We start from the raw sequence: 16,708 nt of genomic DNA, 5'->3' as shown, positions 1-16,708 counted from the left end.
AGTCTTTCATGCTTACAATGTGATCTTGGCTGGGCACCACTCTGAGATGGCATGGGGAAGAGGAAGATATAAAATAATATCAAAGCCAAGTGAACATAATTGAGCACATTTGCTGATTTTTTAATGTACAGTACATTCGGGCCAATTTTCTCCCCGAAGTGTAATGGAATGGCTGGCAATCACAAATAATGCTGTCTCGATGTGAGGATGAAAAAAGGGGTTTTCCCTGAGAGCCCATCAATACATTATTGTTACACATCAAAGAGATATCAAAGATCATCCAGGGAAAGTTTGAGGGACAAAAACACAGCCATGAGACTTCTGTCATTACGTCGGATGTGGTCAGAGCTCCATTCACTCAAATAATGTATAAAATGCCCCCTCATTATTAGATAGTTGTCTGCAAAACAAAATACAGACTTTGAGCTCAGATTTGGGTGCTGGGAAGACAGAATTAAAGAAAACAAAGAACGAAGCAGATTTTGTTAGAATGAATACACACACACACACTAAACACACACACACACACACACACATGCACGCATGCACCCCAATAAATAGCTGTTTGGAGAAAATAGAAAAAAGGGACTCACAAAGCTAACAACAAATTCAACTTAAAATATAGTCTCTAGGGGTAAGAGATGATACATATATCTGATTATAAAAACTCAGCTGTGTGCATGCAATTACATTTAAAATCCCATACATACATCCATTTTGCAAATACTGCAAATTTTGCAAATAGTTTTTTTGGCCAAAAAAAATGTTGTAAGAGTGAGTCAGACGTGAATCAGACAATGTCTCTGACCTCAGAGTATTCTTACTTACAAAAATAAGCATATGTCCACAAAATGCACTGTGATATCTGATATGGGAGCAACATGGAGAGAAGAATTAAGTATTCTCGAGGGAGGGAGGTGTTAAAGACACCTTTGACTATAGAAAAATGTACAGTTTGTCTTAAAAAATAAGAAAATAATAATTAGAGGAGGCGACAGCTATTTGATTCAAGAAGGAAGAATGAGTAAAGATACGAAAGTGTGAGATTGGAGAGCCGACATGATGCCAGAAGAAGAGAGAAGCACGAACATGCATCCCCGATGCTAAGTCTGCAGCGATCCGACAGAGGCAGAGGGAGGAGAGGTGCCAGGTGTAGAGGAGGAAGGTCAAGGCCCTGGTGTGATGTCCCGGGGGGTTAAAGGTATCGGAGATGCCCCAGAGAAACCTGAACAGGGATTTATGTTTTATAAATATATTTCTTATGGCAGAGCAGGAGGCGGATAGGAACTGGGAAAGTTACAGCACGGTTTTTGTTGACACAAGTATAGAGCTGGAGCAGAAAATGTTGGCGCTTGGTCTACAACTGCATCAGAAGCAGAGCTGCGACAGTGGATTAAAAACCGGGTACCCTTGTGATTCAGAGCAGCTCCGCTGGGCCGGTATCATCTCTCGTGAAATGTGGCCGTGTGGCTTTTCATTGTTTACTAGCCACTTGCATAGTGCTACTGTGTGCCCAGAAATATTATTTCATTTGATCCTCCTGACAACCCAGTGCAAGTTGTTTCATAGGCAGGAAAAGAGCAGAGCAGCAGAGGTGAGTGGAAGGCAGGATTTGAACCCAGACTGCTGGGCTCCAGATGTGGCGCTCTTAGCTACTTGCTCTGGTTTCCCTCATGCACAGATTAGTTGACGGATGCCTCCCCCGATCCTCCTGTATGCAATGACATGGCCATCAGTGTCTCTCACCAGGCGGTAGCAAAAGTGCTCTTGGTGACTAGAGAGTCACTAAGAATTTCCTAGGGGAATGCAAGGAAGGACATCATCTTGAAGCAGCTGTTCCTCCTGTATCAAAGCAATGACCACTGTGGGGGAGGGGGGGTTAAAGTGAGTGAGGCCATTCTGACCTGCGGATTGTCCCATCAAAGATGAGCTATGGGGGACACATAGGACACTGTCTGATACTGGGAGAGGCTTGATCTAAATGGTCTCATCCCCCGTGGATTGCTTCCAATAAGAATGGGAACCAGGAGGGGCACCTGGGTGGCTCAGTCGGTTGAGTATCTGACTTCAGCTCAGGTCATGAATTCATGGTTTGTGAGTTCGAGACCTGCATCGGGCTCTGCGCTGACAGCTTGGAGCCTGGAGCCCACTTTGGATTCTGTGTTTCCCTCACTCTCTGCCCCTCCCCCCTCATTCTCTCTCTCTCTCTCTCTCTCTCTCTCTGTCAAAAATAAGTAAACATTTAAAAAAAATTAAACAAACAAACAAAAAAGAACGGGAACCAGGACCGTGAGAGCGACTGCTCTAGCCGCACAACCTAAGAGAGTCCAGCCACGGTCTTTACATCTATGCACCCAGATGGCTGAAAAATAAAAAATCACCTAGACAATTATTGGCTGCACATTTTAGTATAAACTGAAGAACTGCATTCATCTTCTGTTTGTTTATTAACATCACCATCATTGGTCTTCAAACTGTGTGGACAGTGTAGGGAAGAAATGTAGGTGCTCTATATAGACATGTACAGTATATTACATAAATTGTAAAACATACAGAAAACTTGAAATGTTAAAGGGATGATTCATAAAAAAATGAATTAAATTCAAATGTTGTTTTCCTGTGCCTGATGTGGATGATCCAATACTGCAGAGGGATTGTACAAAGTCCACTTTGTTCGCTTAGAGGAATATTAAAAGGCCATGCCTCTTAATTATTTAACAGGCAATACTTTTTAAAAATCTAGTCATTGACTTGCTTTCTGTAAATCAATGAAATGTGTTTATGAATTTACATGGATTTACTCTGTTTTAAACTTATGAAGAATTTATCTTGAGCTTCATCTTCCTACCTTGGAACTTTAAAAAACGGACTATAATTTCTTTGACACTTAAAAGTTAAGGCCTCTGTAATTGGGGTTCTAGGCATCGAAAGAACACAACATGTCATTTTCATGAAACTTTAAAATCTATGTTCCTTTAATCTTGAAATATAACATTTGTGGGGCGCCTGGGTGGCTCAGTCAGTTGAGTGGCCGACTCTTGATTTCGACTCGGGTCAGGACCTCCCAAGAGATTGAGCCCCGCGTTGAACTCTGTGCTGTCAGCATAGAACCTGTCTGGGATTCTCTCTCTCTCTGTCTCTCAATACATACATACATACATACATACATAAATGTTTAAAAAATAAAAATATAAAATGTGCAATATCAGACATAAAAAAAATACAAACCACAAGGAACTGGGCAGAGACTATGTCATGCCTTGCACATAGTTTTGCAAGTGTCCTTGGTACTTCCATATTTTGGTTGTCAAATATAACTTAATTTGTTCTGTACACTTATAGCTTTAAGTGATGTGTAATTGCTTATACTCTACCATATTATAGCAACATGGCAGGAAAGGCCATTTGATGCAATCTGCCTCCAACTGCACTTGTCCTGCTTTCTAGGATTACTTCCATTCATGGCCTTCTCCATGGCTAAATTCTTCCATTTGTCAATGACTAGTACAAGAGTCACTTTGCCTTGAGGCTTTCCGAGACTACTCCATCCGAAGACAGGTGCTTCCTTTTCTGAACTCAGGGTTTTCTTTGAATAAATACATTCGCCTAACAATTAACCAGAATCGTGTCATCACGTAGTGACTTCAGTAACATTCTGTTCTGTATCACAGTATTTAACTTCATCATATATTTTGTTATCATGAGAAGATCTTAATAATAAGTTATTACTGTTTTCATAATTAAGGAATATTAATTTATAGAGCTAGTACAGTATTTCATCGACAGTAGGATTTCTTTCAGGATGTGTTGATTGAATCACAGTCACGAATTCTATTCTATTACTTGAGGGACTAAATTAAGTTCTATATGTAAATAAGTTATTGAATTATTAAATATATGTTATAAAAATATGTATTTTCATGGTCAACACCGAGATGTGGATCGTATTTTTAGGGATATCGATGTGGAAATGAAATCTGAGGAACACTTAGACTAAAGATAGCATATTGGCTTCCTGACCACATCATTATTTTGATGACACTTTTAAAAGTAGAAAATCAGTAATTATGCCTGCCCATAACATGTGACTTTTCCTATAAATTGTGGATTTATTCTCTATCTTCACTTTTGCATTTTAAGAGGAGAACCTTCTTAATAAATCGACCTTTCTTTTACAAAGGATCTGTGTTAGAAAATTAAGATATCCTGAATGGAACTTATCTGGACATAGTTCTGTTTCTTTTCAAAGAAGAGACTTCCCTGTATGTACATCGTGATAATCTAGCTAGATCTGTCTGATGGACATGAGAGTCAGATTTTCATCTTTAATAGCTTACTAACAGTCAAGAGAAAACAAGTTTTATTTAATATCCCTTTGACTATGTTCTAATTTCCAGCAACATCATTTAGAAAAAGGCTCCAACGTAGACTCAGGAATTCCAAGCTCTACATTATACTTTTGCTTTTATCTAATTAATTAAATGGCACTCAGAATTTCATAAAACCTCTCAAAGTGAGAGTGTTAAACTAAATTGTCTTTATGGTTCCTGTCCATTTGAATGTTCTAAGACTGTCAATTTCAGGCAAACTCAGTGACTTTGGTTCATCGGCTGGGGGATTTGATCATGTTTAGAGGATCCCATAGTTCTGTATTCCCGCGAATACAATTATCATTGTAAAATAAATCTCTGACCCTTAAATGGAACCTGATATATATTCCAAACCAATGAATCAAATAATTTTGTTTAAAAACAAACAAACAAAAAAAAGGTCTGAGAAGTCCATCTCAGCTCAGCCTCTGAGATCCAAGGTAAACCATGTGTTCAAACAGTACTTGGCCACATCCTGTCTCTCCCACATGAATCTCATATGGTTTTTTCTTTCATTTTTATCTCATTCACACAAATATTTCAATGAGTGCTCTACTGCCCAAAACATAAGAACAAAACTGTGATGGAAATGGTAGACTTATTATATCCAAAATTAAGAGTATGATACTGTGTATTTAACAGGCACAGATTTAAACTCATGCTTCTAAACTTAAGTCTCTAAAGCATTAATTGTTTTTTTTTAAAGCGTGAACTGATAGGTACTGGGTTAAAAGGATGAATAAATTATACACTCTGACGTTATAATTTTTAGTGTCGCATGAAGAGAGGTTTGTAAATAAATAACTATAATGTAATCTGAAATGTACTAGCACAAAGAAAATCCTCTGGAAAGTAAAGAGCTTAAGTATTAAACATACAAAAGCAATTTATTCGTTTTCTTATTTATGTTCTAAACTTTGAACCAACTGTGACAAATAGTTTTTCAAAGAAGGTATTTTTGCAAGAAACTTAACAAGTGACATCTCACGGTGTTTTTTCCTAAAATAGAACAGTCACATCCCCTGGGGCCTAACTCCATGCACCATTGACCACACACTTGAATGGCCTTTAATACCCTTGAAAGAGCAATGTGTCACTTTAACTCACACCGAACTGCTTCTCTACAGAGAATCTGAATTGCCGTGTACTAATACTCAAATAATATTGAAATACTTAAATAATATTGGAATCATAAAATCATAGGATTTTAGTGCTGAAAGGGACTTCAGATGTCTTCTAATTTATAACCATTTATGTGAAAAGAATTCCTCCCAATACTCCTACTACCTGAAATCATGCAGCGAGCACAGAGTTTATGGAGAAGGGCAATTTAATCAAATCAAATAGGTTCCAGTCTTCTTCTTAAGGAAGAGTGAAAGTCCGGGTCCTCCCCAGGCACTCTTTGGCTTTTTAGTCTCGGAGAAACAGATCAGACCCTGGACACGCAATGAACCCGTCACCCATCCCTGTGCCAAAAGCAATGCTCCACTCACATCAAGGAGGGCCCAGCGTGTCCCCTTTACAACCTGTTCTCCTTATTCAAAAAGCAGAAAGCCGCTTAACATACCTCTTCACAGGCAGTCCTGAAATCCATGTGCCACGGCACCGCAAAGGATGTCGTCTGAAAAGACAGAAAAACGGTAAGCCATCAAGCACCGCATCGAGTGTTAAGCATGGAGACTGCTAATAAAGTGTAAGCAATTATGGAGCGGATCCTATGGGCCAACTGTGTTTACAGCCACCTGTAAGGGACAAGAATTCCCCGGGTGCAATGAAGACAGAGGAAGGAAGCGAAAAATAAAGTGTCAACCCCTCCCTATGCTGTGAAGTGCAGACATACTGCCAGGGTTTGGTCTGACCCACTCCACCAAGCATTCAGACAGGATCTCTGATAGGATCAATCTCCTCTCTGCCGTGTTCGCTCATTCCCGGAGTTCATTTTGAAACCTGAGTTTGCAACTGGGGAAGAAACTTCAAAGGAGTAATTAAAAGTTGCCTTTCATTCGGTTATCTCTCGAAAAAAGGTTGACTAATCTTTCTCTTTTTAATTAAACAGCTACATGCATGAATAATCCTCTCTGGAACTTACAATCTTATTCACAAACAGTATGATGTAAGGAAACAAGCTGTTTATCAGAGTGAATAATATTAAGATAAATCGATGTATGAAATATCTGGCACAGTTTCATTTTGTGGTTTTTATAATACCTAAATTGTGAGCACAGATTTAAGTATAAATGCATATGTGGGGTTTTTTTTTTAAACGATTTTAGAGAATTTTATTTTAGTTATGTGGTCAACTTAATAAAACTGAGGGCCGTCATAGAAAACTGATGCCCTGACACAACGAAAAAATTGCAGCACCAAAATACAACAGAGCTTAGGTAAATGAGACTTCAAAGTAAAGTGCATGGTGAATTCCGCATTAGAAGACTGGGCTCCTCAAAATTATTCCTCCTCTGAATCCCTGAAACATTAACCTGTTTTTTCCCTCTTTGTCATTTTCTGTTGTACTAGATGATAAACACTTGATCAGGTAAGTGTGGGTGAACCAGAGCAAGAAGTTCACTGATGCTCTCGCTGGATGATTCCTACTGCCTCTGAAAGAAAAGAGGCTGACCATTTTCAACAGTTAACTGAACAGGCAGCATAGTGTACTGAGTATTTTCCCTCAGTACGTTTGGTGGGTTGCGGGCCTGGATCCACTTTATTTGCACGCATCAGCAAGCTGATGACAAGAAGGCTAGGTAACAACAAGTCATTTGCAAAGGAAAGGCAATTGGATAATAAAAATTACAATTTGATGATATAAGTTACTAAATGTTTCGATCTCCGTGAGAAATTGGTTGTTAGCCTTAACGATTATTTTTCAACATTGCTCTTAAAAACTGTGCTCGAAGAAACTATAAATATCTTTTTATCTCCAACACTGACAGAAAGTTATTCCTTTACCATAAAAGTAGAATTTCAATATTATTGATTATATAAAAACCCGGTATCTCCAAGACCAATTTCTGCTACTAAAAAGCTACTCGAGAAATAGATGAGCTATTTAGCCATGTGTCTAAATGTAATCTCATAGTTAGTTTCATATGCTGAATATTACAGTTCATATAAGACATCATTATTAATAATATGGCGCACTGTGCCTACATTGCTACACTGTGCCTACATCGCTTTTAACATTTTCCTTCTTTTTACTGAAACTTCTATTATCTTTTATCAAAGTTAACTTAGGTCGTAATATCAGATGTTTCTTCCAGAAAAAACTATGAGATTGAAAACAACTTAATTAGTAGGTAACAATAAATATCATAGCTATAATAAAACTGTTTTCAGTGACCATAAATTTAAAAATTGGAGTAAAATCTGTTCAGTTCTTTCGTCTCAAATATTTTGAGCCTTTTTTTCTATAAACTTTTATGTCAGAACAGCTTTACATTTACATAAATATTGTGAAAATGGCAAGGTGAGTCGCATACACCCACGCTCTTTTTTCCCTTAGTATGCACATTTGTTAAAATTGACGGATCAATACTGTTATATTATTATTAAGTCCATACTTGATTCCAGTTTTCTTGTTGTGGTTGTTTTGTTTTGTTTTGTTTTTCTCATGTTCCTTTTCTGTGCCAGGATTTCCTGGAGGACACTGCGTTATATTTCTTCACCACGTCTCAGGCTCCTCTTGGCTGTGACTGTTTCTCAGACCTTGGTTTTTTTTTTAAATGACTTTGGCAGTTTTGAGGAGTACTAGTCAGTGATTTGTAGAGTGTACTTCCATTGGGATTATTCTGATGTTTTTCTCATGATTATACTAGAGCTAAGAGATCTGGGGACGATGCCACAGAGATAAGTGCCATTTCACCTCCATATGACAGGTTCACACTGTCAACAGGACTTCTCACTGGGGAGGCTGACCTTGACCTCCTGGCTGGGAGAGTGTCAGGTTTCCCCACCCCCCACCGGTAAGTTACTCTTTTTCCCCCTCTCTCCACTCTTTGGCTGGAAGTCACTATAAGCAGCTTCTACTTAAGAAGTGAAGGGGTATGTTTTCCTTCCTTGAGGGTGAAGTGTCTACATGAATTATATGAAATTACTCTGGATAAAAGATATGCCTCTTCCTCCCCCATTTATTTATTTCCAGCAAGGAAGTACACAGGCACATGATAACCCATGTTGTAAGGGTACACCATAGTAATATTTATCCTAAGGGTGCACCACAGTAATATTTATCCAGGCCAAATTAGACTAAACCTCCAGCTGTTCCTCCAAGTGAAAGCAAACATATAACTCTACCTGATCCCTTTAGCTTCTTCCCATTCATATAAAACCAACCTCTGATGTCAGAAATAAATTATATTTAGTTGGGGGCAGCCTTCGTCAAATAACAAATATATCAGTAGTAAAGTATCTGACTTAGTAACAAATAGAAATAGGTTTGAAAAATGCAACGCCACAGCGAAAGAATATCTTTTAGATGAACACTATCATTTGGGTGAAAGTGATACTGATAACTCGTAGTTCTCTACAGATACAATAAAAGATGTCAAGGCTGTAAATAACTCTAAGCTACCATATGCAAATACTTGTGGAAGGTTGAATGACTGACCCAGATTCTCTATCTTTCCTGGCATCCCCTTCCATGCCATATATTTATCATGGAGAGCGTGGCTTGTCCATACATTGACTCTGGACTTGACCATGTGACTTGCTCCTGCCAATAGTAAAGTGACCATATATTGGTTTCTTTAATGGCCTCACATCTTCCCACCTGCTCTCTTGTCTTTCTTGCATGAGAAAAGCCTTCTCAAGAAGCCGCCCTCCACTTAGCCCGGCCCCGCAATGACATACATAAAGGAAAACTTTCCTAAATGGCCCGCAGAACATAGGGTGAAGCAGAGACACCCTCACGCCCTACCTAAATAGACTTACTCACAGCCAACCTGCAGACTCTGGAATAAAAAAGGCTTGGTATTTGTAAGAGTTAACTTTATGTGTCAAATTGACTATGGTATAGTCCTCAGTTAGTCAACCAAAATCTGATCTAGGTTATGCCATGAAAAACTTCGTACATGTGGATAATATCTATAATCGACTTACTTTAATTATAGGAAATTATCCTCATGATATGCATCAGCCTTATCCAATAAGTCAGAGGGCCTTAAAAGCAAATGCTGAGGATTCTCTGAAGAAAGAAATCGACCTGAAGACGGCACTATCAACTTCTGCCTGAGAGTTCCAGCCTGCCAGGCTGATGTAAAGGTTTCAGACTTGCCAGCCACCAAGTCATGTCGCCAATTCCTTAAAATCTCTCTCTTCACATGTGTGTGTGTATGTGTGTGTGTGTGTCTCCATATGCATACGTAAATATTTATATTTATGTATATGTGTATATGTTGTGTACATACATACATAGGGGTTCTGTTTGTCTGGAGAATCCTGACAGATTCTGGAACCAAGAGTGGTTCTAAAGGAATAGGACCTTTAAGGAGAAGTTGTGTGAATTGGTACTGGGGTTTCCAGAATTGTTCTCTCACCTGATTAGATTTAAAGGCACCAGTGACTCTATTTCCAGTATGAAAGACAACACTAATACAGCTACAGAAATATATAAAGTATCATCACTGGATACTCCTATGCAAAATGATTTCTTTTTTTAATTTCTACAGACAGAATCCTGAGGAATGTGTGTTGAGATAGATATTAAGGATGTAGGATGGGGGCGCCTGGGTGACTCAGTCGGTGAAGCATCTGGCTCTTGATTTCGGCTCAGGTCACGATCTCACAGTTCATGAGTTCCAACCCCGCATCGGGCTCTGTGCTGACAACACGAAGCCTACTTGGGAGTCTCTCTCTCCCTCTCTCTCTGCCCCTGCCTGCTCGCACTCTGTCTATATCAAAAATAAATAAACACACACACACACACACACGTAAGGAATATGGGATACTGGTGGAAGGCACATAAAGTTGAATTAGGCCAAATTTACTGACATGGCCCCATGAAACAGAGATTCTGGATTTAATGGTTTACCTTGTGGGACTGGAAGATGGCCCACGACAGTAGAGTTGGAAATGTGGTTGAATGTAGAGGAAGGGATTCAAAGGTTTAGGGGGATTGGGGTGCCAGAGTGGGCAACCTGCTCACCCACACCTCTTACCATGACTGTGAGACAGGAATTGGCTGTAGGAAACCAACACTGCCGAAGAGTTCTGTGGTCCCCTCTGTAGGTTAGCAGCTATAGTGAAAAGTGCTGCTGCTGAACTGGAGCCTTAAATGCAGGGGACTAATTGGATCCTGGGGTGGCAGGGGCCACGTGGCAACACTTACGTACCAAAGGTAAAGTGGGTATGGTTACCAGAATGGGCATCAGAGCCTTCTAAGCAGTAATCAGAATAGCCTGACTCTCAGAAACCTATCACCTCGGCAATCTGATTACGTGTTCCTAAAGTTGAAATAGATGGGAGGCCTATTTATTTTTTAACTGGAATTTAAAAAGTGGAATTTTAGGTCCAGTGCACAATCTATCCTGATTCACCAAAACAGTCATGGACCTTCAATCAACTCCCAGACTTGAACCACTTTATAGGCCCAGAACCCCAGTGAAGGAGGGGAGGCCAGATACCTTTGAAAAAGGGGCCTGGTTAACCTTTTTCACAGCTTTCCTCAAAAGGACACACGTCTTTTACCAGGATAACTGTTCATTGAAGAATGGGAAATAATCAGACTTTTCAAGGACTACTGGACACCAACTCTTAACTGATGTGACACTTAATTCCAGGAGATCCCAAACCAAAACAGTTTCTTCAGTTAGTGTGGGGAGCTTATGAAGGTTAGGTGGTAAGTGGAATTATAGCTCAGGCCCATCTCACAGTGAGTTCTGGGACTCCTAAACCCATCCCGTGGTTACTGCCAGAGCCTCAGAATACACAATTTTTTTTAATTTTTTTTAATGTTTTTTTTTATTTATTTTTGAGACAGAGAGAAGCAGAGCATGAGCAGGGGAGGGGCAGAGAGAGAGGGAGACACAGAATCAGAAGCAGGCTCCAGGCTCTGAGTTGTCAGCCCAGAGCCTGACGCGGGGCTTGAACTCACAGACTGTGAGATCATGACCTGAGCCGAAGCCAGACGCTCAACCGACTGAGCCACCCAGGTGCCCCAGAATACACAATTTAAGTAGACCTACTTAGCAACTGGTAGAATACCTACATTGTTTCTTATTCTGGGGAGTGAGGGCTATGATGATAGAACAGGCCAAGTGGAAGCCTCTGGAACTGTCTCTGCCAAGACAAATACGAAAACATTACTGCATTTCTGCAAGGATTACAGATATTAATGCTACCATCAAGAAGTCCAAGAATATAGAGGTAGTGATTCTCGGTACATTCCCACTCAATTCACCTATTTGGTAGTCCAGAAAAATAGATGGTCTTGAAAATGACAGTGGAATGTCAGAAGTTTAACCAGGTGATGACTCCAACTGAGCTGTGGTACCAGGTATGGTTCTATTCTTGAGCAAATTAACACAACCTCTGGTACCTGCTCTGCAGCTAATGATCTGGCAGATGCTTTTCTCCTCAATACTTGTCCATAAGCTCACCAGAAGGAGTCTGCTTACCAGAAATATAGCTTCACTGTCCTACCTCAGGGTATATCAACCTCCAGCAATGTTATAATTTAGACTACAAAGATCTTGACCACCTCTCCTTTCCAGAAGACATCACACTGGTCCTTTGCTTTGATGACATTAGGCTAATTTGACCTCGTGAGCAGATCAGCACCTACTGTAGACTTATGGGTAAGATATATGTGTCAGATGGTGGGACATAAATCCACCAAAAATCTGTGGACGATCTATCTCGGTGAAACTTATAGAGGTCCGGTGGTATGGGTGATGTTGAGCTATCCCTTCTAAGGGAAAGGGTAAGTTGGTGTATACGGCCCCTCCTCCAGCCAAATAAGAGGCAGAATGCCTAACGGGACTCTTTGAATCTTGCAGGCAGCAGTCATCATCTAAGTAAGCTACTCCTGCCAATTTACTGAGTGACCTGAGAAGCTGCTAATTTCAAGTGAGTCCAAGGAAAAGAAAAGGCTCTGAAACATGTCAGGCCGCTGTGTGAGCTTCTCTAAACTTAGGTCATACGATCCAGCACATCCAAGGTGCCTGGAGTGTCAGTGGCAGATAAGGATGGTGTTTGCAGTCTTTGGCAGGTTCCTATAGGTGAATTTCAGCCCGGGCTCTAAGTATATATATACGTGTGTGTGTGTGTGTGCGCGCGTGCGTGTGTGTATAGGCTCTCTCTCTATACATATAGCTGGATCTGAGCAGTCTCTGAAGGCACAAGTAAGCTGCATGGAGAAGCAGTTCAAATTCCAATGGCCCCCCACTCCTGGCCCCACATGACTTCTCTCTCCCAGCCTGTATCTATGGCCTTATGTGGAGGTCTTCACAATCAGATGGCGGAGGAAGGGAAAAGTCAGGCCTGGGTTACAGATATTCTGCACATTGTATAGGCATCACCTAAAATTGGATGGCTTTAGCACTAAAGCCTCTTTCTACAACACTCCTGAAGTGCAATGGCAAAGAGAAATCTTCCCAGTTGTCAGAACTTTAAGCAGTGCACCCGTTTGTTCATTTTACTTGGGAGGACAAATGGACACAGTTATGAGCGTAGATGGATTCATGGACTATGGCCGATAGTTTGGATGGATAGTCAGGGAGTTAGAAAAAACATGACTGGACAAATTAGTGACAAGGAAGTCTGGAGAAGATTTTCCAGTCTCTGAAGTGGAAACAAACCCATAAAGATGGTTGTATCCCATATGAATGCTCACTAAAGGGTGAAGTAAGCGAAGGAAGATTTTAATAACCAAGTGAATAGGATGGTCCGTTCTGTGAATACCAGTCAGCCTTTTCCCCCATCTACTTCTGCACTCACTGCCCAATGGACAGATGAGCAAAGCGGCATCTGTAGCAGAGATAGAGGATATTCATGGGTCAGCAACATGGATATCCACTCACCAAGGTCAACCTGGCTACAGTCACTGCTCAATACCTAATCTTCCAACAACAGAGATCAACGCTCAGTCTGATGTAGCACCATTCCCTGTGATGATTAGCCAGTTACCTGATGACAAGTTGATTACACTGGACTGCTTCCATATTAGAAAGGCAAATGTTTTGCTCTTATTGGAGTAAACACTTTGGATACAGACTTGCCTTTCCTGCATGTGATCTTTTTTTTTTAAGTTTATTTTGTTCGTTCTTTATTTTTAAGTTTATTTATTTATTTTGAGAGAGAGTGAGTAGGGGAGGGAAACAGAGAGAGGGAGAGAGAGAATCCCAAGCAGGCTCCTCGCTGTCAGCACAGAGCTCAGTGTGGGGCCTGAACCCACAAACTGTGAGATCATGACCTGAGCTGAAACCAAGAGTCAGACACTTAACTGACTGAGCCACCAAAGTGTCCCTAAGTTTATTTATTTTAAAAGAGAGCAAGCACCAGTAGAGAAGGGGCAGGAAAGAGGGAGACAGAATCCAGAGCAGGCTCCGGGCTCTGAGTTGTCAGCAAGGAGCCTGAACAGGGCTCAAACTCACGATCTGTAAGATCATGACCTGAGCTGAAGTCAGATGCTTAACCAACTGAGCCACCCAAGTGGCTCAGCTGGATCTGAGCAGTCTCTGAAGGCACAAGTAAGTTGCAATCCTTTTACCAAAACTACCTTCCGTGGACTTACATTGTCTTGGTATTCCATACAGCACTGATTCTGATCAAGATACTCACTTAACAGTGACTGAATTAGGGGATAGATCCAAGCTCATGGAATTTACTGTACCGACCATGTGCCTCACCATCTTGAAACAGCAAGCTTTATGGAACAGTGTAATGGACTTTTGAAGACTCAATTACAGTGTCAGCTGGCAATATCTTGCAAGACTGGAGTAAGTCTCTCCAGAAGGCTGTATATATAGCTCTGAACTGGCCTCAACTATATGGTGTTCTTTCTCCCAGAGCAAGGCTGGATGGGTCCAAGATTCAAAACAGGAAATGGAAGAGGTACCACCCACTATTACCCTGAGTGTCCCATTAGCAAAATTTTTACTTCTCATTCCTAAGAACTTAGGCTCTTCTGGTTTAGAGGTGTTTGTTTCAAAGGGAGAAATACTTCTGGCAGGAGACACAATGATTCCAACGAACTGGAAACTAAGATTGCTGCCTAGCCACTCAGGCTCTTCAAGACTGAGTCAACAGGCAAAGAAGGAGTTACATTACTGGCTGGGATGATTGATCCTGACTTCCAAGGGAAATTGGACTGCTACTCCACAATGAAGACAATAAGAATATGTGTGGAATACAGGAGATACCTTAGGGCTGTGTGACTGAAGTCAATGGAAAACTACAAAACAACAACAACAACAAACAAAGAAACAAACAAAAAACAAAACACAACCGCTAATGGGTCACACCCTTTGGAATGAAAATTTGGAGCTTCCTATGAGATAAAGAACCAGGACCAGCTGAGGTGCTTGCTGAGGCAGTGGAATATGCAATGGATAGTGGAAGAAGATAGGTGTAAGTTAACAGCTGCAACCATGTTGTTAGTTTAAATATGCATATATATTATATATGTATATATATCTGCTTATATATATAATATATATTTATATAATATATATTTAAGATATATATATATGTATACATATGTGTTAATATATATTTAAGATATATATATATGTATACATATGTGTATTTTTGTCTGTTTTCTTTCCTCATCATTTTCTCATCTAACATACAATTTCTTAATAATATAAAGTTTTGGGGCACCTGGGTGGCTCAGGTGGTTAGGTGTCCGACTTCGGCTAAGGTCATGATCTCACAGTTCATGGGTTCGAGCCCCATGTCGGGCTCTGTGCTGACAGCCCAGAGCCTGGAGCCCGCTTTGGATTCTGTGTCTCCTTCTGTCTCTGCCCCTTCCCCACTCTCTCTCTCCCTCTCTCTCTCTCAAAAATAAATAAACATTAAAAATGTTTAAAAATAATATAAACTTTCATATCACAGCAATTAAGTGACAGTTCGAATGTTCTCATATCAAGGAGAAGAGTGAGTATTGCTTGAGGACTCTGCATTCCCTGCAAAGGAAAGAACTAGTGTGTTAGGTTGTGTGAAGGATAGTTGCCTTTTCTTGGTTGGAAGGATGACTTTATGGCCTCTATTTGGTGGTTAAGTAGGTTAAGGAGGGGTGTTTGGGTGCCAAGGTGATAAGGAGTGGACTGTGATGGTTAGCTTTTATATGCGAACTTGACCATACCGGTTACTTAATCTAGAACCCAGTTATTCAATCAAACATTAATGTTGGCATTGCCGTGGAGGTATTGCGTAGATATGGCTAACATCTGCAATCACTTTGACTAATTAAGTGAGATTATTCAAGATAGTGTGGGTGAGCCTCGTGCAAACGATTGAAAGGCCTTACTGACAGGCAAACTCAGATGTTTCTCTGGTAAAGAACTCCGGCTTCAAGACTACGGCACCAATTCCTCCTGCCCGATCATTTCCAGGCCTCTAGCCTATCCTTCAGATTTCAGACTTGCCAGCTCAAAGTAATGTGAGCCAATTCCTTGAAGTTATTCTCAGTGTCTGTATCCAGATAGACAGGTGTGGAACTGGTTCTGTTGTCTAGAGAATCCCCAATGATACAATAGTGAATGCCAGTGAGATATATGGTGTCACTCTGCAGAACTATTGTCACAATACCTGATTAAAAGAGCATGTTTCTAGGTGATTCAGAAAGTTCAAGGGCGCCTGGGTGTCTCAGTCGGTTAAGCGTCCGACTTCGGCTCAGGTCATGATCTCACGGTCCATGAGTTCGAGCCCCACATCGGGCTCTGTGCTGACAGCTCAGGGCCTGGAGCCTGCCTCACATACACTCTGTGTATCCCTCTCTCTCTCTGCCCCTCCCCCACTCATGCACTGTCTCTCTCACTCTCCTTCAAAATAAGTAAACATTAAAAAAACTTTTTTAAAGTCCATTAAGCACAAATGATCAGTGACAGCAATTTCAATAACATGAGTTTTAAAATATATTATACATTAGTAATTTCAGATTTATACTATTAAAAAACTATCAGAAAAACATTTCATTTTGCAGTTGGTTCATTAACAAGATAACAGTATCTTAACTGGAAATTTCAAACTTAACCTTTTTCTCAGAAAACAAAAATGTCTTTTTTTTCCCCTAGAGACACATTCATCATCTCCATACTATTTTTCCTATTCACATCTGAAATTTCTAAGGCTTTGCTTGTATAATTGTCTTAAATAAATTGATCTATATTAAGACA

The 16,708-nt window shown here is 40.4% G+C and overlaps 1 protein-coding gene across 6 annotated transcripts in view; it reads right to left on the bottom strand.

The window, feature by feature from the left end:
- SNTG1 (syntrophin gamma 1) overlaps positions 1 to 16,708 on the bottom strand; it is an 881,864-nt gene that overhangs the window by 324,967 nt on the left and 540,189 nt on the right. For all 6 annotated transcript variants that reach the window (XM_019428901.2, XM_019428905.2, XM_053896624.1 and 3 more), the window contains one exon: positions 5,938 to 5,991. In XM_019428901.2, the coding sequence (XP_019284446.2) occupies positions 5,938 to 5,964 (27 nt within the window). In that variant the 5' untranslated portion in view covers positions 5,965 to 5,991. The remainder of the gene's footprint in view (positions 1 to 5,937; positions 5,992 to 16,708) is intronic.

This window comes from Panthera pardus, unplaced genomic scaffold (genome assembly GCF_024362965.1).
Source record: "Panthera pardus isolate Hobbes unplaced genomic scaffold, ASM2436296v1 HiC_scaffold_7, whole genome shotgun sequence".
Taxonomy (NCBI): Eukaryota; Metazoa; Chordata; class Mammalia; order Carnivora; family Felidae; genus Panthera; species Panthera pardus.
Note: the sequence above shows the minus strand (reverse complement) of the source record. Positions and strands in the feature narration are given on the sequence as shown.